Genomic DNA, 22,527 nt, shown 5'->3' with positions numbered 1-22,527 from the left:
GCGCCTCCGCTCCGGAAGGAAGATCGCCCGTGAACGCTTTCATTGGACGAAATCGTGGTCATTGTCGTGGACATTAACCCGATTTCGTTGGCCGTCACTCGGCTAGACAAGGGTTGTTCGAAAGAGAAAGAAAGAGGAACCAGAAGGAACGACCAGGACCGTCAATACGACCTCTGACTAATAAAAGAAAAAAGGAAGAGAGAACGATCTTTCCACCGAGTGACTTCGACGATCCAACTAGCTAGATCAACGCTATCGATACGATGCATGAAGCTCGTGTATTACCTAGGGCAAAAGGCGTTAATAGTGAAAAACGAACGAAGGCGGAGAGAGAGAAGGAAGAAGAGGATAAAAAAGAGGTTGAAAAGTCAAAAGTGGTGTGGGAGGGCCTTTATACCAATGTGAAGGAATCCTGCGAATTGGGGCTATTGAGTACAGTGGCATTGGACGAACGTAATGCACAGCCAACTAGTATATGCCTTTCACGAGCGGTCACACCAAAAGACTCGTTCAGGACTACCCAACCCTTTATCGTTATTGCACGTCCACCAGCAAGGGGTGATTATAGCAGAGCGCTGAAGGGGCTGGCTGGTGAGTTAGCCGCGTGTTTCCTGGCCGTTCGTCATTTTTAGTGGTCGGCACTCGTTCGCTCAGGTATTAAATTATATTTCACGAGGGTGATTAACGGTCCTGGGATGTATTATTAAACCGTAGGACCTTATACGACGTGGAATTCTTGCTGGACAAGATGGCACCAACCCCTCTCAGCTTCTCTTCGACGTTCTCTTTTTCTCGGATGTTGTCTCTTAGACGATCCCCTTTCTTGCCTCCTCTTACGCTCTTCTCAGAAAATACCTTTTACCCTCCGATAGTGTGCTCACGAAATTACTAAAAAAAGCTAGATGAACCAGCGGATTAGAGAATCAAGAAAAAATTGCGATTAAACGTATATGATGTTTATAAACGATTTGGAATATTTGATTTGTCCTTTCCTCGTTAGAGAAATATAATTATATTGCACTCGGACATTAGCCGTTGCTGTTCAAACACCTTTGAAAATGATTCTTCATCTACGTTATACGTCCTTTGCCGATTTAACGGAAGGCCTGTCGCGAATGAAACGGTGACTCTTGAATAAATTAAATGAAATTTTACTGATTAAAGATCAGGCTTGACGAGGAACGTGCCTCCTCTTTAAATCATTCCCCGCGACGCAAAACGTGCTGTACCGTTTATTTCTGAAGTTATGCACACAATTATGAATTCACATGTCCCGGCTGGTTCGAATTTCAGAGGTTTTTGAATAATTAGCAGCTCATTCGGCGTACGTTCATTGCGTTTAAATAGTAAAACGTACTTGTTAAAGGGGCGACAGAAATTTCATAAAGCGCACGATGCTCGTAGCTTCACTCTAACTACTGCATCCTGTAAAATCATAAACATTGCGTGTCAATGTATAAAACCGTTCTCCACTTTACTCATTGAAACGTATTTCTTTTTTTCAAATACCTCGATCGTAATTCGCATTTTATCACGATATACGTGTCCCATTCACAAGTATTAAGACACTTGCTAGATATGAAATAAACCTGAAAAATTATTAAAAAACTATTAAAAATCTTTAGAAGTTATTATCTCGTTCGAAACTTTAAAGAAACTCATATAGATTCAATGTAATACCTAATAAAAGCGTTATCAATTATGTATAATAAAATATAATGCCTCTATTTAATATATGCAATATTTTGATCAGTTTTATCATTCGCATTATTAAAATTTTAATTCAATCAAAATTAATTTAATTTAATATAATATAATTTAATGCTTATATCCGAGGCTTTTATTTTGCATGAATACAAAACTCTGAACGACTAATCATTTTAATGGTAGTTTCCATTAATTATAGCATTTTATAGACCAGTAAATATCCTAACATTTATAAATCGGAGTGTACGTGCATATCGTGATTGTTACTTATGGAAAAATTAAAGTATACCGATATGACGAGTTTCAGTAGCATGTTCCTGTCGCCACTACCAAACACAACTTGCAGTAATTTCACCTGGAAACCTTCCACGGTTGCCTGCCGGTGACAACTTACATAGAATCGCACCCGCAGGAAATGCGGTGTACACACACGATCCTGTCGTCCACAATTTACACTTGTCCGAAATATTGACAAGGGAAATTTTACGTTCCGCAATATTTTCACCGGAAAAATTCGCAAGTATAACCAAACCGTACGCATCTAGGAAGAAATATTAATTCTAGTTTACTAAGAAACATGTGAAAAATGGAATTTGGTGACGTAGTTTATAGGGAAGAATTGAGTTTCGAATTTTAGAAATTAGAATGTGCGAAAGAGAAGTGCATGGCCAATCTAGGTCTTTGATGCTGGGATATATTGCGTAGATCGCAACTCAATCAATTTTTCATGCAAACCAAAAACCAAATCCCGTTTGATCAAAATTCAAACAGTGCAAGACCGCTACTTGAGAATAATCCTCAACGTTCCCAAAGGATATCCTATCTTGAAACTCCGCCTAGAACTTGACACCTCTGACATCCACCATACATAAGAAAACTGACACGCAACACGTTCAAACGGAATGACAGCCCTTTAATCAAATGACATTAGGAATTACAATCTGCGCGAAATCCTTCAAAAGACGAACATAGCGTATCTCGTTTCCTTAAAACAACTACTAGATTCAAATTATTTTCAACGCATCTCATTTATTTTAATTTTGATGTCGAAATATTTTTGTAACCCCATCTCTTCTATCTTCAAAACGCGGTATAATAAAAATTCCGAGATATATTTTTTAAATAGTACCAATAGTACCAACAAACGGCAAGTTTGAAACGCGTGAGTACAGGCGAATATTCAACTATAGCAAGGGATAATTCGAAGATTCGCGGAGAGTTATTCTATTTCTAGACGAGGCAAATTTTGATCGTGCACTGGTTAATTATACGCAGGAACGTGTACAGACGTATATTTGTTACGCATACAGCTACTCTAATTGCATCGATTACTATCCTCGGCGACTGAATTCAACGAGTAATTTATAACTTAGAAAGAGGTCGTAAAGAGAGTAGTAACTAATGATATCGATATCAGACGTTATGTGCTCTACTATTTGAAATATGGACGAACGACCTCCGTTTCAGATAAAACAGCTCGTGTTTAGAGGACGGAACTTCCATGATTAAAGTTACTCACAATTCTCTTCAAAGTTAAATAAAATCTCTAGAAAATATAATACGTACATTTCAACAAGGAATAAAGAACGGTTCAAAGTTGTTTTAAAAAGGAAATGAAAATTGTGTACGTTCCTTCTCGATACGATAAAAAAGAAAGGACACTTTTTACTTCCATAGGAACGTATTTTATTTACAAGATTATACCTCTGTTTTAAACGCGCGATTAATGGAACGTCGAGGGTTTCCCGATGAAAGGTAGACACCGAAAAGGTTTTCACTGTTGCGGGACAAGTTTTACCGCAGGGTTCCGCGCGAAACCACAGGAACAGAATTACGAGATGGGTAGGAAGACGCGAAAATCGATTAATGGTTGAACTGCCATTGCGGTTTTACGACAAGAAATCGATATGGCTCCTTTATTAAATTGGCGCAAAGGATGAAGGAATTCAATGAACATAAAATTTTAGACGCTAGAATCACGGTTTTCGTAATTTTCAAAACAATTCAAGTTTGGTATACTGTATCTCACAGAACAGGATGGATATCGTTCTTATTTAATCTCCATCAAAAATATAAATTATTGTTAATACTATTTTACACTTAAATGATCAGAAAAAATATGGCACAAGGGACAAAATTTTTAATTTGAGGAAATTTTGGATAAAGTTAAATTCTAATAGAAAATTCTATACACTTCTAAATGTTAAATTTCTTATACTATATTACAAAAAATATAATCTACGAAAGTACTACGAATGACAAAACCTTTGATTTAAAGGAATTGTAGATAAAATTGAAGTTTAATAAAGAATTTTGTTTGCTTTGAAACATTAAGACATATTCCTATACTTGTTAGGAATTGAAAATTCATAACAAAATCTTGTATTTGTAAAGGGTGGTTGGTCGTGTGGTAATTTAATGACGAGATTACTCGATATTGAAACCGTCAAATATATTTTAAAATAATTATAAATACAGAGACGACCGTAGATTGCTCGATACTGGTCGTTAAAAAAATGTTCGCTAAGACGCTTGGTACTAACTGTGTTGTATGTGTTGATCGCTAATAAAATCGCTCGAGACTGAGATTGAAAAAACTGGTCACTTTACGATCGTGTTCCTTTATTTGTCTGGTCGCGGGGGTACCGGTAAATTTCCATTCGCCTTTGTTAGACGATTACACGTAGCGGCGACATTGTTTTGCCTGGAGTTGGTTTATTATTACATTATGTATATCCTAACGATATTGGTACTCCGAGGCAAAATAACAGCGTGGTTCGAATAGTCCTCTAGCTCATGTGTCGCTACATATTTAAAAAGGAATATACTTGTAACACCTTTTCACTGAAGGTCCTACTTTATTTAATTAAATGGATAGTATTATTAAGAGAAACACTAACTGATTATATTAGCATTTATTATGCTATAATAGTATGGAGACAATATACATTAAAAACAGAATGAAAGCACGTGTTGAGTGAAGAACACGTGACTAACAGTTTCGGCGGGAAGTCAGCAGCGCAGTAATAGCACGTGTGTAGCGTGAATATAACATGATGTTTCTAACCTCAATTTCTATATTCCACAAATAAAAGTTTAAAATGTTAGAAGAGTATTTATTAAAACATCACCTAGTGGAACTCGAAGAGATTTTAGATAACGCAGATTCTAGTTGCTACTACTCTATCTATATAAAGTGGGTATTTTACAATTGCATTTACTCTTCGTATGATACGAAGGATACTTTCCTTACAGCTTCGTATCGCTATTCGAGGATAATGCGGATGTAGCACAGAAAATTTTACGATATCCTAGATATTACTTACCATTCTGTGACGAATCGGTAGTGACAGTACAAGAAGAAATAGCAAAACCAGAACAAATTATTAAAAAAAGGGTAATAATGACCACTATATTAGTTTTATTAAAATTTTAATATTTTTAATCTATTATTTTAAGAATATATTTGGAAATAGGTTCGTATTAGAGTTACTGCTGTGCCAGTCACACTGGACCAAGGACAAATTGGCCAATTAGTTTCAACAAGTGGCATCATTGTTAGGATCTCCCAACCAACAATATTAAAAACTGTTCAACGAATGAATTGCAAAAAATGTAAACATGTTACTTTTATTAAAGTAAGTGTACTAGTAAATGTACTATATACATTTTGTAACATTTGTTAGCTGATAACATAAATGCTATCTACTTCTAGTATGAGTGGGAAAGACAGGCTTTTGAAGATATTACAGACTGTGAAGCATGTCATGCACCAAAGCTCACAGCTCTGCCGGGTTTTGAGCTAGACGATTCCTCAGATTACCAGGAAATAGGAGTCCAAGTATATTATCACTTTAATTTTATAGTTATCTCTTGTCATGTTAATATCATTAACTTTCAATACTCTTGATTAGGAAAAGGGTAAAATAGACTCAAATAAATCGTTGACAGAGGAACTGAGAATTATCTTGCTGGATGATTTAGTTGATAGATGTAGGCCAGGAGATCATGTTGAGATTAGGTGAATAACTTGGTTACCATTTATATATGTTACAAATAAAAACTACTCCTTTTAATTATAATATGTCCTACACTTCTTCCCTAGTGGTATTGTGATAAGAATATGGGGTCCCTTAGAGGTCGGTGAACGTTTAGAAGCAACAACTATGATGCTAGCAAATAGCATTGTAGTACGACGCAAGATATCCGAGACCTCTTCTTCGCAAGAGATGAGAGATGTTTTTAAGCGTTATTGGGAAAAGTATAGCGATAATCCTTTGCTTGGTAGAGACAATATTATCACATCTATTTGTCCACAGGTATCGATTTATTTACAATGTAAATGAACAAAAAAAAAGAATAATAGAATAGAAAATAGATATATATGGCACCATTTATACAAAAATTATTTCAAGCTCTATGGCATGTATACTGCAAAATTGGCGTTAGCTGTAGTTTTAGCTGGTGGCGTGCCAAAGTGTAACGAAAGCGGTAATTATGCATCACTTTTGTTTTTATTATCTTCTTAACATAAAATACAATCACATTAAACGAAACAAGGAACACGTGTACGAGGAGAACCTCATCTTCTTTTGGTCGGTGACCCTGGAACTGGCAAATCCCAGTTGCTTCGTGCAGCATCTCGTTTGGCTATAAGATCGGTTCTTACGACCGGTGTTGGATCGACTGCAGCTGGTCTCACAGCAGCTGCTGTCAGAGTTAGTTAATATACACTATATCTTCTATTTTTAACAATTAATATCCATATCATTTTCTTCGTACACGCGTATATGTTACAGGATTCAGAGGGCTGGCATCTAGAAGCTGGAGCCCTAGTATTAGCCGATGGAGGAGTCTGCTGCGTAGATGAGTTCACAACCATGAGTTCAGAAGATAGGACATCCGTTCACGAGGCTATGGAACAGCAAACGATATCAATCGCCAAAGCTGGGTTAGTTAGCACGTTAAACTCAAGATGTTCAGTGATCGCAGCCATTAATCCAGTTGGAGGTCAGTTTACCGATGATGAAGAATGGGAAACGAATTTAGGTGATCCTCTTTTATCTCGTTTCGATTTAATCTTGCTTTTGAAAGACAATAGGAATGCAGGATGGGACCGGTTGACGTCCGACCATATTCTGAAGGCTGCTTACGAAAAGAAAGAGAACACTATTCAAACGTAATAAAAATTTATGCAGTCGATTCTTTTGTTATATACTAAATCATTAATTCGAGTGAATGTTTCACAGAGACTCGAAAAATCACATAGAACTTTTAAATACCGAAGACTTATGGAAAGAGGATATATTGCGAGAATACTTGGCCTACGTGCATTCTTTACAACCGAAACTAACAAAAGAAGCGGAAATGGTACTTCGAGCGACTTATCTTTATCACAGATCTCATCCAGATAGGAGGGAAGAAAGAACAACAGTTCGACTTTTGGACAGTCTTATTAGGTAACAAGAGACAAGACATTTAAAGCATTTTTTGTTTTAAACATTCAGCGTAACAATTTTTTTCAGACTAGCCGAAGGACACGCTAGATTAATGTACAGATCGGATATAGAAATTATGGATGCTATATTCGTAGCGAAATTAATTGGAACGGGATCTACGGACAAGATCAATCTTAGTTCATTTCCAATAGATCCAATTGCAACGTATCGATCTGAAGGTGCGTTTGTATTTTTATAATGTATACTTTGTTTGTCGAATTGAAAGATAAGCTTATCTAATCATGGATCAAAATTGATGATTTATAATTCCGGAATTTTAGGTAAAATATTGTTGAAGACTATTGGTTTACAGAATCTGGAAAATTTATTATAAATATTTATTATGTTAAATGGAAAAATTTTTGTGCTAATCATTGGTGTGAAAGAGATCTCCTTTTTTATGAGCAAACTAAATTTTTATTTATCGCTTTTCTTTTCTTTGCTTCTTACATAAGTAAATGTACCAGTGCGTATTTATAAAATTTAAATAACATTTCTTTCTTACTTTTCTTTTTTTATACAAAACGAAGTCATTTATTGTTCATTGCTATACAATGAAGGTATGTAATAATTATTGCAATCAATTTAAACAGCATTATATATGTAAAAATATATTTAAAGAGCACAATATCTTTGTTTGATTAGTCTCAGTACATAACAAAGATCCTTCAACCACTCTTTTCCTATATTTCTGAACATTTTTTACTTGACATAAACTTTCCAGTTCATTGAGACATTTAGATTACACCCAATTAGGTAACAGCAACGATATAAACCAATTTTCATACTCTACAAATAATTTATCGATAATTAATAAATAATTAAACAATATGTAAAAGTAATATTCGGTTTCTTTTCAAAATATCCATTATCTATATATATTTATATATATAATATTTATATGTATATATAGTTTAAACTTTACAAAGTTATAGAATATTTTAAGGATCTAAGTAACAAGTACTTAATTTAAAGAAAGGCCATATAATGTATATTACACGATTTAAGGAATGTGTAGGACGTTATTAAAGGTAGACAAAAGGATGGATGCCTTATATTCCCCTACCATCGGTAGTTAAATCAACGTTCCGTAAAACAAGAAATTGAAATCTATACTCGTGGATACAACATATTTTCATGTTAAATTAAATTATTTTGATTTTCAACACAATCGAACGCTTTCCATTTATATAAAGCCGCACATGATTACAACGTCATGATTAAAGTGCCACTAAAATACAAAAGCTAGTAAATATGTTCATGTATATAGAAGCAATAATATAAGAATTAGTGATATGATTATTATTAGCTCGTTTCTTTACTAGATGATAAATTATTTTGTGACTCATTTTCAATCAATACAAACAAAAAGGATATACACATCATATATGTTTTAAATAATACACATACATACCCACATAATAATTGTGTTAATCCGATTTAAAATACTGTTATGGGGAATAAAGAAATACATAAATCGTTAAACACTTGCCAAGAGTAAATTTGTGATTATTCATTTGAGATCTTTCGATAAACGATACGAATCAATCATTTTTCGGAGAAAACGTGCATGAATAAAACTTCGAACGTACCAAGAAAAAAAGAAAAATGATTTTATGAATGAGTAGTATAATTTTCTCGTTTTCACTGTAAGAATAGAATCTTCTATGGAACATTATAATTTCGAGTCCCGAGTAATGCACATTATTAAGATGATCTACACATACGATTTTACTGAGTAGTAAAACGTCAGAGAGTACCTGAAGAATAAATCCTGGAGTGTTGTGAAATCACTTTAATAGCGTGGTTGATTAGCAGCATTAGCCATTTGGGCGCGGACAGCAGTAGCAGCGACGTTACTTGCCGCATTTTGCACATGTTCATTGCGCAAGAAAGTTGTGGCGAATTCTTGTTGTGCCTTCGAAACGCTCGCATCCGACGAGCGATATATGCGATGAATCTATAGATCATATTTTTTTGATATTTTACTATTTAAAGATCATAAGTTAAAAACATGATAAAGACAAAAGACGATTTTCTTTTTTGATATGTTATCAATTCGATATCAAAAATGGCTTTACGTCTGATTTTGTACTCTCTTGAATATTTAAAAAACATTTATAACATCAGTTATGTAAATTAATATTAGTGAAATTAAACTAGCATAACAACTAAATTAATATTATTTGTAGATTTATCATAACATCGTAGATTTATTCCTTTCCTAACTATTATGTTTTGAAATGCTGTTTAATCACTATATTAAATAAATATTAAGAAATCAACAAAACTGGACTTATCATATTTTTCTTCTATGTTCTCCATTTGCAAAAATTATTTTTCAAAGCTGAGGAAATTTGACACTATACCTTAGTTAATAATAGCAGATCTCCGCATGCAGCAAGTACGAAACAAAGAGCAATAAGGAGCAGTAGAAAGCCAAGGAATATTCCTTTAGCTGTGTTGTCGAACATCGTGATAGCAAGTATAATACCGCTGTGATAATAAAATAATTGAAACATTAACATATTATCTCTAGAATAAATCTGTATCTTTGGGAATTAAAATATTACCAAGTTCCTGAGCCAGGAATGCCTATGGCCTGAATCCCTGTGACGATTAATTGAAAGAAGAAGACGAAGAAAAATACCATGAAGTTAAAAGAGCTATCGTTTCTAAAAGAGGAAAAATATATTGAATAATAACACTAATACTGAGACATTGATGTATGATCGATTACATACTTGAAAGCCTTGTATGCTGGTCTGAACCAGCATAAAAACGAGAATGGAGTAAAAAGTATTAAATACAATATCCCAAGACCAAATGTTGAAAATGCTCCGGTACATAACAGTAGAATAAATCCACCAATAACGTTTAGAATTAAAATACAGCCGTGAACTGTAATTTAAAATTATTTGTTATTTACTATACTATTTTATTCATTAAAATTAGATGCAATACATTAAACTTACACATCCATAAACGGTATAGTTGTCTGACTACCTTCTGAAAATCTGTATGAATTTCCACATCGATATCTTGGTGGAAGCAAGGTTGGCAGCAGCATTTGTCAGGTAGAGGTGGCCAATTGTTCCTTTTTGCTTTGAAAACCAAGTATTTTCAATTGTTAAACAATAATAAAGGAAATATATTAAACATTGACTTGTTATATTTTGGACTCACGATAGTATGGTGTATTCCTTATGTCTTCTTCTGTTCCTGCTTTCCATCCTGGCTCTGATCTTTGCTAAAATTTCATAATTTTTCAAGACAAACTTAACACGATATTAAAATTCACTATAAAATATTATAAAACAAAACTTCATGTACATTTACATCTGAAGTAGGGGATAATGTGCTTCCAAGTGATGTATTCACTGTTTGCTGTGGAGTACGGGCATAATTAGTTGCAGGAGGTTCCTGATTTGAAGGCTGAAGTGTAGCTGGTTGCTGTGTAGCTCCAATACCTCCATAGATGGGAGGATTTGATGCACCTCTGACTTGTGCAGTTCCTTGTGAACCTTGTTCCGCGAAAGGATTGTAATCTTCTAAACCCCTATTAGCTGGAGTAGAAGATACAGCCCTTCTTATCGCAGGATCCTATTTAAAAAAGTAATTGATTGTTAACTGCTTCTTTTATATCGCAGTCAACCTTCACAAAGAAAGTTAAATATACTAACACTTAAAGAATGTGTATTTATAGAGGATGTCTATATATAGAGTCAACAGCAATTCAAAGACTTCCTTTATGGCATACATGTCTCTTTCACAATAAATTTGAAGCAGTAATTTTTTATTTACAAAACAATAAAAAATAATAATAATAGTATATATATGATAATCTTAGTATCATACTTAACATACATAATAAAGCACGACTAAAAAATAAGGCATACAAATATCAAATAATTAAGATACTAATATCAAGACATAATAAAAGTCTTCGCCTACAGTCTTGGCACAAAATAATAATAATTCGATAAAACACGTTTATTTCGATTTGACAGTTTTACAGGCAATATTGAACAAGATAGTACGTGCCTCGGGTCTAGCCGCTAATGAAATACTCACTGAAAATGGATCATTGATATTCGGTTCCCCAAAAGGATTTTCGTCAAAGCCGGACATCTTAGCCACTGCTCACTGAAGTGTTCTTCAATGCACCGTCAAAAATTAATAAGACTTTCCTACACTCAAAATATTCTTATCTAAACTTGTCTATACTTGATGATACATTGCGTTGCGGTTACCTATGGTATCGTCGGTACTTTAGCCATGTAGCATACTACAGATAAAGCAACTCCTGCCACGTCTATCGCACACATGTTATGAACGATTCACACGCCATTTCGAAACATTATATCTAGTTTCCAAGACGTTAGTAACATAATTATTTAACACCAATAATAATCACAGAATTAGAATAATTTCTTCAGTGTAATACATATGCATCTTGTCTTTGAATTTGCATAACATTTCTAGTTATTTATTTTAATCCTTTAAAACAAAAAATTAACATAACAGAATGAGTAGTTCTGTGCTATATGAGGAACTTAGGCATTGGAGAGGACAACCGTGTTAGCAGTATATATTGTAATTCATAACGAAATCTAAATACATATATACATATATATTAATTAATGTAAATTTAATTTAATTTGAATAACATCAAATTACTTAAGAAAAATGAACTAAAAAATGTTTTAACTAGGTATTATATTCATGCAAACGTACAATGATCTATATATATATATGATCTATATTATTATTCAAGCAACTATATATAAAACCTATATAATATCAACCATATAACAGAAACAATATAATAACAATTATACCAAACAACTATATAAGCCGATTATTTCAGTACATTTTTTCAATTTATATTCTCAAAACCAATAGATTTCGAAAAATTTCTTGAACTTATTAATTGTACAACATGTACTGTACAACATGGCTTGTACAAAGCCAACAGGTAAGTATATAAAAAGTAACTATCTACATAAACACAAAAATTTAAAAAAACTTTTACAAAACATTCACCTGTTTACAACGTGGTGATACAAAAAAAGTAAGATGTGCTTATGTATATAAAGTAAATATACAAGGTAAGTCGATAAGCTAAGTATATAAACTAAGTATATAAACGAAGCATATAAGATAAATGTACAAGGTAAGCATATAGGGTAAGCATAAACGGAAAGTACATATAGAATAAAATTATCAAAAAGCGAATAAAAAATATGACTTGTAAGGAGATGGAACGCCAAAACTCTACATCAAACGGGTCGCCGAATACGGCATTTTTATCATATATCAAATCACATATATATATCACATATCAAATTATTTCATCTTACGGAGCTGGATACATTGTAAAACATTAAAATGAAGATTTACAGAAGATTTACACATTACAAGATCTACAGAAATTACATACGTACATGAAATATAAAATGGACACTATATTTTTTTTATCTTCTTCAAATTCGTTAATATCTTTCCCCACACCTGCACATAGAAGAAATGCAATGAAAACTATAGGAGACCGGAGTGGGAAATTATACAATCCTATTATAGCGAACTTGAAATGTTATAAAATACACGGATCTACAGACATAAATAGGGTGAAGTGAAACAAAGGCAGTTTCATAGGTAATAGGACTGACGCAGGCGCAATCTGTATGATAGAACGATAGATAAAGTAGCGTTATAGTAGCGGAACTACCAGTCGCTATGCGCTTACCCCTGTACGTGAAGTGCTTTTTTGCATTGATTGTTACCCTGTGTCGTGCATTTTTGCGTAGAGAAAACCGTTGGAAAAAGATTCTACTTGAATTGTCAAACGTATCTGATAGGGACAGTGGACAAGAAATTTAAGAAAAAATCCAATTTCTCTACGGCAATGAGATGGACGGAAGGGGCGTGATTATTTTTAAACATGTACGCCTATCTTCAATTCATTTAAATAAGAAGAAAGAAAACCGAATTTAGGAAAGAAATATTCGAATAAATTGTTTAATTACTAACTTAATATTTCCCTGTTTTAATCGTTTTTAAAATAAATAAAATTTATAATTAGTATAGGGAGGATAATTTAAAGTTTGAAATTTATTTTGAATTATAAATGTGTGCAAGAGAATTATAGCATATTATAAGTTGTAAATGAGTAATCAAACATTGTTTGCAGAATGGATGTAAGTTCACTGGTACCAGCAGGTTTTCAAGCGGGCCAAGTGGATCTGTGCGAGGTCCAGGCTGGTTACAATAAATTCTCCGAAAATTTGCGAAAATTCACGCCGCAGGCTATACAGTGCGCGATCTTTTGCGGTGGCTCTAGATGCAAATATGAAAATTCGAAAGCGTGGCCGCCAGTGCACATGGCGATACAGAACATATTTTCGCATTGGTAAGGTCACGATAAAAATTTATGGAAACCTATTCAAATTTTATTTTTCATATTCGCGGACTCGCGTATAATAAAACACCTGTTTTGTATCCGTATGTCGAACTACAATTTTGCAAATCTGTTCGTTTTTATCTTTATTCCGAAGAGAAATTGAATCGATTAATATCACGACGCGATAGAGTACCGTGAACAGACGGAATTAATCTCATCATGGAATCTAATATGTTACTCGTAAATTAACTTCCTTAAATTTTAATTACAGTAAAATCTTGATTACCAGAATACTGGACCGATTAATGGAAAATTTGGGGATGTTTATTTGAAAAAAACGTTGGAAAACAAATGTAAAAATTAAAAGAAATTGTTTTTCATTCATATGGTTTTATTCTTGTTTGATATTAGTATTTCTTAAACGCTTTGAAACGAATAATTTTTTTTATACGAAGATATTTTAACAAAGTTATTACATGAACAGCGTGTCATAATAATTATTTTGAAATTAATTAATTTAAAATTAATTTTGAGTACTCGAGCTTCTACTGTACTTGTGAACAATATTTTTTGTTTGATTAAATAAAATAATTAGGGACAGTTTGTTCATTGAAATCTTATAATATTGATAATGATAATTCGATTGTCTCCTAAATTGATTTAAAAAAAAAATGGTAATTATTCCAAAGCAGAAACATCTGTTTGTTTGAATGAAATGATCAGCAGCATTTATTGAAATTCTCTAGTAACGATGGATCTGATTTTCTTCTACAATGATTTTTCCTTTTTTCTTATCTGTAATGACTTCAAAATGGTAATAACGCCAAATTCTATTTGATCAAATAAAGTGACTAGTGTCATGAATTTGGAGGTTTAGCAAGGAATGTAAGGGTCGATAATTGTTCAGGGTGACAGACGACGTACTCGCGATGGCACGACCGAACACCGCACAGATAATAAAAAAGGACATAATCGCACAGTTTCAAGGGTGGAGTATAAAAACCATAGTAAACCTACAAACGCCTGGCGAGCATGCAAGCTGCGGTGGTCCTCTCGAAGAAAGTGGCTTTACTTATGACCCGAATGTCTTCATGAAACATAGCAGTAGGTATTAGAACGTTAAAACAATTGCTTCAACCATAAACACAAAAATAGAAAAGAAACATTGCATCATGCGAACCTGATTAATTAAAATGTACGAATAAAAAAATCAATTACGAAGTTTCCATAAATTGGAAAGTGGAAAAAGAGATGACATTGAAGGAGCGGACATTAACCACTTACACATTTCATAAAAATGTATGAAACTTGATTAATTCGAAAGGTTCATATTTTATTTGAATAAATATCGTACATGATCGATCATAAGTTACATAGTGTTGAAAAGTACCTCAAAATAAAATTAATATTTAATATTAACTCCTTTATGATCCAGGTTTTGTACATACAATATTATGTTTTTGTGAAGTGAATTAAATTAATATTAATTCAATTAACTATAAATATATTTGTCTTCGGTAAAATGGTTCCAATTGTACTGCATTATAAATTCTTCTTTATAAAAACGTCAGAGAAAAATTTTTCCCACAACCCAAGGAATATTCAATTCAGAAAGGGTTAATAGCATGATAAATAGAATGGACAATAAGGGTAATAAAAGCATTAAAATACAGGAATTACATGAATAATAATTACATATTTAACCGCGCGACGAAATTGAGTTATACGTAAATGAAGACTAAACTTGTAAAACAGTTTCACAGGAATCAGTGTCGGTTCTGGTGAGGTAGATCGAAGAAGTTTAGCTGTAACATGCAATGCAGCAGAATCGTGTAACCATGCAGACGAAACAAAACTCAATTTCGTCCACGGTCATATAAATATTATTTCTCGAATCACATTTCCCTCCCCTTAAATACCAAAAGATGACAATTCCGTAATTACGACTTGGCGATTTGTTGCAGTTTACTATTACAATTTCGCGTTGAAGGACTACGGGGATGCGACCATGAGCAAACTTCTGGATATGGTCAAGGTCGTGGCCTTCGCTGTGCAAGAGGGAAGAGTGGCAATTCATTGTCATGCCGGTAAATCGATTCTTTTCGATAGGCGCACCGACCCAATTTTTATTTTTACACAGTCCCTTTTCGCCAATAAATAGTCTTCGATTGTTCAATTTCTTAATTTAAATTGCAATCGTTATCTTTTTAAATTGATAGGATTGGCGTGGAAGAGTTTATAGGAAGATGTTATCGCGAACAGAAACGTGCAGTTCCTTCTATCATCATCGTTTAAATAAGCCTTTTAATTCAAGACAATGAAGTCATCGACGTTTTAAACGTTCCCCTTTTACTTTCACACGCCCACCCTTTATCAACCGACGATTTCTAACCTTTGAATGTATCGATTTAAGCCACGTGTGAGACGCGTTCATCCAGAACGAGACCTGTTTTGGTGCATTGCGTGCTACAACACGCGGTGTTAACCCGGTGCATCTGAATTTTCGCATTCATTACGATCTTTCTTAAACCTTTAGCCGAGGACCGCAAAAATTATACGTTGTATGGGCTACGTGGAGAAAATAGGTAGTGTAGGAGCGGTCTGTTATTATTCCCAGTTCATATCGAGAAGCTCCATTCAATTTATAAAACAAGAGAAAAAATTCGTATTATTCTTTAATACTAGAAATATTAGATTCGACGAAATGTTTATGTATTTGCTAAAAACACGCAATTGCTTTTAGCGAAATTGATATTCACTTTTACAGGAATGAAACTTTCATTATATATTTATTTATTTTCATGCAGATCTATATTTATATGTACACAGCTAAATAAGTGGAATCTTTTACAACGAATATTTTATTTCAGATATTTTATATACCTTTGTATATTATTTTTCATAAATACACAGATATCCGCAGCTAAATTATGATCATCTATAACCGTGAGCATATAAATAGGAATATGTATTTTGTTTCCACACTCGTGTAATATAAACATATCGAAATATACACATACCGTATTTATTTGTATTTATTAATTGATATTAATACGTGAAATGCGTATTAAAAGAGCGTTTTGGAAAAAAATATATCTGAACTATATCGATAAAACATAATTTCAATTAAATGGTCAGAAGTACTTATACCTATTTATATAAATGTAGCTTCAACCCTACTGTGGTACTTTATATTGCAACTAAATGAATTTCTATTTGTAGAATTTTCATGTCTCAAACTTGAACTTGTTTCAACAAAGAAAAAGAAAAAAAGAACTTGTAACGTTTCCAAAATAGTTTTGTCATAAAATTGAAATAGGAGATAGTTTTCTGAAATTTAGGAAATCTGCTAACGATTGAAAAACGCTATTGCATCGAAAGTAATCTAACGAACACAGCGTACATTACAGGCAGGAGATTCTAGTATTGACACATAAAACAATATCCTGATCCAATGTTAGATAAAACTGTAAAAGTCCTAGCACCCTTTCTTACATGACTAATTCACTAATTAGATAGAAGCGTGTTCTTCAACCATAAACGTTTGTTAGCTTCAGTTCTTTAACCAAATTTATGGGCACGAATAATAGATAAGTAATGATAAGAAATTGGGGCGTGGGCGGGGCGGGGAATTGCAAATTCCACATGCAAATATTCAACCCTGCAATTTTCTCATAAAAATATCTCGCATGTATGAGGCTACAGCGATAGACAAAAGTATTCGTACGGTAAGAATGTAGAAATAAGAATAATAACATTTTCTATATTATTAGATATACTCAAATATCACTATGTATTATACACAGACACTTACAGTAAAACAGATGTACACAATTTAATTTTAATTTACTTTAGTTACATTTGTTACTCAGTACTCTGCGTATAATATACTTATAATATACAATTGCACGTATTTAAATATGTTTGATATAATATATTGAATATATTTAATAAAATTAATAACATACGAAATATTACTTTTCATTTCTACATACGAATACTTTTGTCTTTCATTATAATATATGACAGTCATATAATTGAATAACTGTTCTGTTTCCATCAAGAGGTTCGGCAACCTCGATGCAACTTGAGCTCGATCGTATCGATCGATTGCTTCCTCGATAACAAGGTCCTGCAGGCCATGCATGTTTAACGATCATAAAAATTACATTTTCTTCATATTCTCCATATTCTTCGCATATGACAAATCGACGCAAGGATAGCTCCTTGTAAAACTACAGACCTGATCATTACGTACACGAAGGTATCCCAGTTCCCATATAACATGATATACTGTAATTATACGAGAACGTTTTTGTCAGTGAAATAATTTATTTTCCACGGTTCGTTCCATGCACGAAAACGGTTTATCGCCAGGAATATATCGAATTCTTTGATCAACGAATTGCCTGGTTGCGTTGTCAAGCGACGATTTAATTGAATAGTCGAAATTCCACGCGTACCTTGTATGCACGCTCTGCAACTTAATTATGAATCATGGATACGTGTTACGATATCCACGGACATCCACAGACGAAACACAGTTTATGGTTATTATCAAGTGGTTACACGTCGGGCACGTCATAACTCTTGTTAACCCCGGAAACAAGACCGAGTACGATTACGAGTTCCGCTTCCGATTCATGGCTCGAGCACGAGCACGAGCACGAGCACGTAATTTATTTCCCGAATTAGGCACGATCGATAAGCAGTCCCGACCTATCCTTTAAGGATAAATATTTCATTTGTCCAGGATGATAGGAAAACTCGTGACATTATTAAAACGTAAACGCTCGAGTCAATTGATTTTACAAGCTTATTAATTTCTAAACTGATCCTGTGAAAACTAGAAAGTCAGCTTATCAGTTGGCAATAATTCGTAATAAATGTTATAAAATTCTTTTCCTTATAATTGGAATATCATTTTACCGCGCGTTTGTAACTCGGTGATATTACTGAAAAGTAAATGTAGACTTTAGAATTTTTTAAATTTCTAAAGTAACCACCACACTGCGTTTATATTTATTTCTTATATTTGTTATGTATTTATAATTCTTATACTAATCGTAATAATATTTTTATTAGTTTACCATTATATTTTATTTCTGTTTCTATTGGAACAGATTCAAGGCTTTAATTAACATGGATTTGGGCTAGCACAGGTTCTAAAAATAAAATATGGAAATTTCTGAATCTCCACCAAGCGATTAATCATACATAGTTTAGACAAGTTTAAAGGACATGTACCTTTTTCAGGGCTGGGCAGAACTGGGGTTCTGATCGCGTGCTACCTTATTTACAGTCTTCGTGTGCGGGCCAACGATGCCATACGATTTGTTCGTATGAAGCGGCCGTGCGCGATACAGACGCGGGGACAAATTCTCTGCATCCAAGAATTCGAGCACTTTGTGCTTCCACAGATGATAGTTTTCCCTTTGAATAGCGCAATAGGCGATCGTAAGCCTTGCAGCCTGCAATCGCATCTGAAGAAGCAACACAACGTACTACATGGATACGAGCAACGTACATTCAAATACGTACCAAAGGTTCTTTTATGCATTGCAAGAATCACAGACGTCTTATGTCAATATCAGAAATATGCGAATTCATAGATTATACAAATTTACATGTGAATATCGTACGACCGGACTATTTACTAGTAACATTTTGTATTAATGTTTTATCCTATTTTTGTTATAGCATGTTCATCGTCTTAATTTGTATAAATAAATTAATACATGAGTCACACTAAGAATCGCTGTATTGTTCTTAGTTACTCATTTACAAACACACTAGGCATAAATAAAATATGTAATGTTTATGATCAATACAGAGGCAGTCTAACTTTATCGTTCTAAGATATTAAGTGAAAATATTACTTCTCTCGATTAACATCGCCTTATAATAAAATAATATTATATCTATGAACTTGATATTTAACAAATAGATATCAAAAAACAATCGAGAACATCGATGGATTTGGCATAAGACGACATATCGAACGAACAACCAAATGATTCTAATTAATCCTATTAAATTTCTCCAATAAATTATTTTTTAGATCGTATTCACGATTTGTGAACGAATCCTTCAATTGTGCGATTGTCAAGAGGACAATTCTCCGTGTGAAATCACGTACACGATTTCCAGTACATGTTTCACGAGAAAATTTATATCTCACGTTTTGGAAAAGTTTAGAGATAACAAAGGAAATATTAAACACTCTTACTCGTGGGCTGACTCACTCGCCGATTCTTACGAATGCTCCAGTAAGAAGTTAAAGGAAAACTGAGTTTCAAATGGTCTAATAAATTAAAAATCTTTAATAATTTACACGAATTTTCTAATTGTCCACTATCCAGGTACGACGAAAGCGTGTGCAAGTGGTAGCCAAGCATCTTCAAGGGGAACATCCGATGATATTGGAAGATTGAGCGACGTATTTTGTACATCTCCGGACAGTCCATCCTACGATTCAGCTTTTCCAGGTGCCTCAACCTAAAATAAAATCATTAAATTAGTATAAAATTTAATTTAGATAAAAAAGAACGCTACCTTTTTATAGTGTTGGATGACAACTACGTGGACGACGTGCTCGGTGATGGAATTCACGGTCAGGATCTCGCAGATAACGACTGTTACAAAGAAATTCAATCTCACATGAACTTAAAAGCTGCTGCTCAAAATACAGCTCTGGAAACCGTGAACACCGACGAAGCAATCAGAGCTCTGATCAAAGACACCGCCAGTTTATCTGACAAGACGAAGAAACGTCTTCAGGATTATCAGGTTGAAGGATCGTTTTTATTTCGAATTAAGATATTCAGTGTCGAGGAAGTGAATTGTCTTGTGATAATTTTCAGATGGATCTAAATCATAGATCTACGGCGTGGCAGAGGCTTCAGATGGAAACTGACTTGTATATTCTGTCAGGATTATTATTTGAATGGCTAGAGACATTGAAACATCCTTTGCTAGACGTCGATAGTTTGAGTTATATCGTCGTCTGGAATTCGAAACCTCAAAGATGCCTGGAAAAATTGCATAACCCTAATCGATATTTGTTGGAATATCTTCTACGATTTATTAGTCGTTTGAGACCGATGACACCTGAGAGCCAAAGCTTGATAACGAAGAGGTTCATGGCTGCGCTCACACAACAGAGTATATGGATCAAGAACTCGTTTTATCCATCCAGTAAATATTAAAAAAAAAGATTCCTATATTTTAACTTTTTTATATCGACTCCTCTAGGTTTTTCGTAGATTGCGAGTGTTTATGCAAATTAGGTATATTCTTATGAAACGGTAAAAAAGAAAATGGTAATTCAGCAAGGAATTTCATTTATTAAATTTTAAAACGAATACTCCACTTGGCGTATCGTAAATATATTTGAATACGAGCATCTTGTGCATTTTTGCATTTCGAAATTTCCCATAAGAGCGTAAGAATCTGCAGTCTGATCATTAGGAAAGAACAATTGTGTGTAACGCAATATGTATATGGTGGAATTCTTTCACAGTCTGTAAAAAAGATTCATTTTTTAAATGATTTTTATTATCACGTAGAAGTAACAAGTTCGCTGTATCCATATGAAATAAAACAATCGTTGTTTCCGATAATAACAACCTTCGTGGGTTAAATGATCTTATGAAATAGGAGTAGTATTCTTTGGACTAATATTGTGCTATCGTGTTTCTGAATCGATTTTTCTGCATTGAACCGGCAATTACAATAAGGAAGATCTTATTTAGAAATGCCGTTCGTGTGTAATTTTATACCACTTGGATGTTAAACGCGACATTATTGTTCTTTCTAGAAAGGAGACTTTCTATGCACCATGAATGATATCTAAAAATATATTCTCAACTATCGGCTCGGTAAACGAAAGAGAGGATATTGCATTTCTCTTGTATGCTTGCCACTTTAATCCTATGCTATTTGCAAACAATGTAGGTGCTCGACAAAGGAAGAACTACTTATAAACTCGACTGCCAACATAAAATGAATAAGTATCCTTCGTTGGTGATTGTTTCATATTTCATGAAGGCATGACCATTTCCCGTGAACCAGTTGGCATAAGTATTCATTGTTGTCCAGCGTGCGCATCATACAACTGATCGCCAGAAATATTGATTCGTCGAACATGTCACATTGTTCTATTTATATTATCAATAATCGCGATTTATGTGCGGTGGGACTCGTATCACGAGAGACCTAGATGTCACGATTCTATCTAATCTTCTACTTTAGTTCCGGTCTCTGAATCGAATAAATAAATTATTTTATCATCGTGTAATTTATATTAATATCGTTGTATTGTAGATAGAAATTTTCCGAAGCTACGACGAGGCACGGCAGCGAAATTGAACGAATTTTTCATTAGAATGATGATCTTGATAGAGGAAGTAAACACGCAAGAGATGGAGAAACCATCGTGGACTTCGAAATTGGATTTGGCGTCTAGTCAATTGGAAGAAATGGGGACAGAAGCAGCGAATGAAAAATTTAGTTAGAGCAAGAATAAATGAACGAAGAGTGTCGAGGATCTTGTTTAAGATGATCGTAGAATAGCGTCTATAGCAGTCGATTTATAATATTTATTTTTACAATGTTCCATGATTAATCGTACAAACTACTCGAATAAAGGAAAATATTTTAGTAGTAACAAGTATTTTGTCTCTTATTTATAATCTAAGTGGCAAGATATCGGAAGTTGTAAATCATTCTATATTCAAATAATGTACAAATGTTTTCCTCGTCGAGAGAGAGGTCTTTGCACTTTCAATTTGCATGAATAAAAATTTTTATATATTTTATAGCAACAATATTCTTTTAATTTAATATACAAGTTAGTTTTGTAACGAGTAAATAAAAACCAGATTTGTATATAGCCCTTTACCCTTTAATTAAGTACCT

At 33.6% G+C, this 22,527-nt stretch overlaps 2 protein-coding genes across 6 annotated transcripts; one reads left to right on the top strand and one right to left on the bottom strand.

Moving 5' to 3' along the window:
• Positions 1-4,735: 4,735 nt before the first annotated feature.
• Positions 4,736-22,236, top strand: LOC117153172 (uncharacterized). The gene is made up of 19 exons (XM_033326937.2): positions 4,736-4,903; positions 4,963-5,104; positions 5,184-5,345; positions 5,423-5,548; positions 5,622-5,728; positions 5,813-6,026; positions 6,123-6,198; positions 6,268-6,425; positions 6,507-6,886; positions 6,957-7,166; positions 13,399-13,617; positions 14,516-14,712; positions 15,573-15,695; positions 18,865-19,154; positions 19,670-19,877; positions 19,971-20,096; positions 20,174-20,397; positions 20,472-20,805; positions 21,934-22,236. The coding sequence occupies exons 1-19, from the start codon at positions 4,809-4,811 to the stop codon at positions 22,122-22,124; spliced, it is 3,582 nt and encodes a 1,193-aa protein (XP_033182828.2). The 5' UTR covers positions 4,736-4,808; the 3' UTR covers positions 22,125-22,236.
• On the bottom strand, positions 6,203-11,500 carry Scamp (secretory carrier membrane protein). Of its 5 annotated transcripts, none has more exons than XM_076622653.1 (9): positions 11,280-11,500; positions 10,539-10,808; positions 10,392-10,455; positions 10,181-10,309; positions 9,950-10,106; positions 9,779-9,880; positions 9,575-9,701; positions 8,966-9,165; positions 6,203-6,855 (listed from the first exon to the last, which is right to left on the bottom strand). In XM_076622653.1, the coding sequence occupies exons 1-8, from the start codon at positions 11,334-11,336 to the stop codon at positions 9,001-9,003; spliced, it is 1,071 nt and encodes a 356-aa protein (XP_076478768.1). In that variant the 5' UTR covers positions 11,337-11,500; the 3' UTR covers positions 6,203-6,855; positions 8,966-9,000. The 5 variants fall into 5 exon arrangements, with proteins under 5 accessions (XP_076478768.1, XP_033182826.1, XP_033182825.1 ...); XM_033326935.2 differs by having other exon boundaries at positions 6,203-6,852; XM_033326934.2 differs by having other exon boundaries at positions 6,203-6,621.
• Positions 22,237-22,527: the final 291 nt, after the last annotated feature.

This window comes from Bombus vancouverensis, chromosome 11 (genome assembly GCF_051014615.1).
Source record: "Bombus vancouverensis nearcticus chromosome 11, iyBomVanc1_principal, whole genome shotgun sequence".
NCBI classification, from domain to species: Eukaryota; Metazoa; Arthropoda; class Insecta; order Hymenoptera; family Apidae; genus Bombus; species Bombus vancouverensis.
Note: the sequence above shows the minus strand (reverse complement) of the source record. Positions and strands in the feature narration are given on the sequence as shown.

Bases quoted from the DNA above. Each gene is read 5' to 3' on its own strand.
- LOC117153172 (XM_033326937.2), top strand. From the start codon at position 4,809: ATGTTAGAAGAGTATTTATTAAAACATCACCTAGTGGAACTCGAAGAG. The intron at 5,729-5,812 runs GTGAATAACTTG...CTTCTTCCCTAG, and splicing joins GGAGATCATGTTGAGATTAG to TGGTATTGTGATAAGAATAT. The intron at 7,167-13,398 runs GTAACAAGAGAC...CATTGTTTGCAG, and splicing joins CTTTTGGACAGTCTTATTAG to AATGGATGTAAGTTCACTGG.
- Scamp (XM_076622653.1), bottom strand. From the start codon at position 11,336: ATGTCCGGCTTTGACGAAAATCCTTTTGGGGAACCGAATATCAATGAT. The intron at 10,809-11,279 runs GTGAGTATTTCA...TTTTTTAAATAG, and splicing joins ATATCAATGATCCATTTTCA to GATCCTGCGATAAGAAGGGC. The intron at 9,702-9,778 runs GTAATATTTTAA...TTATTATCACAG, and splicing joins ATTCCTGGCTCAGGAACTTG to CGGTATTATACTTGCTATCA.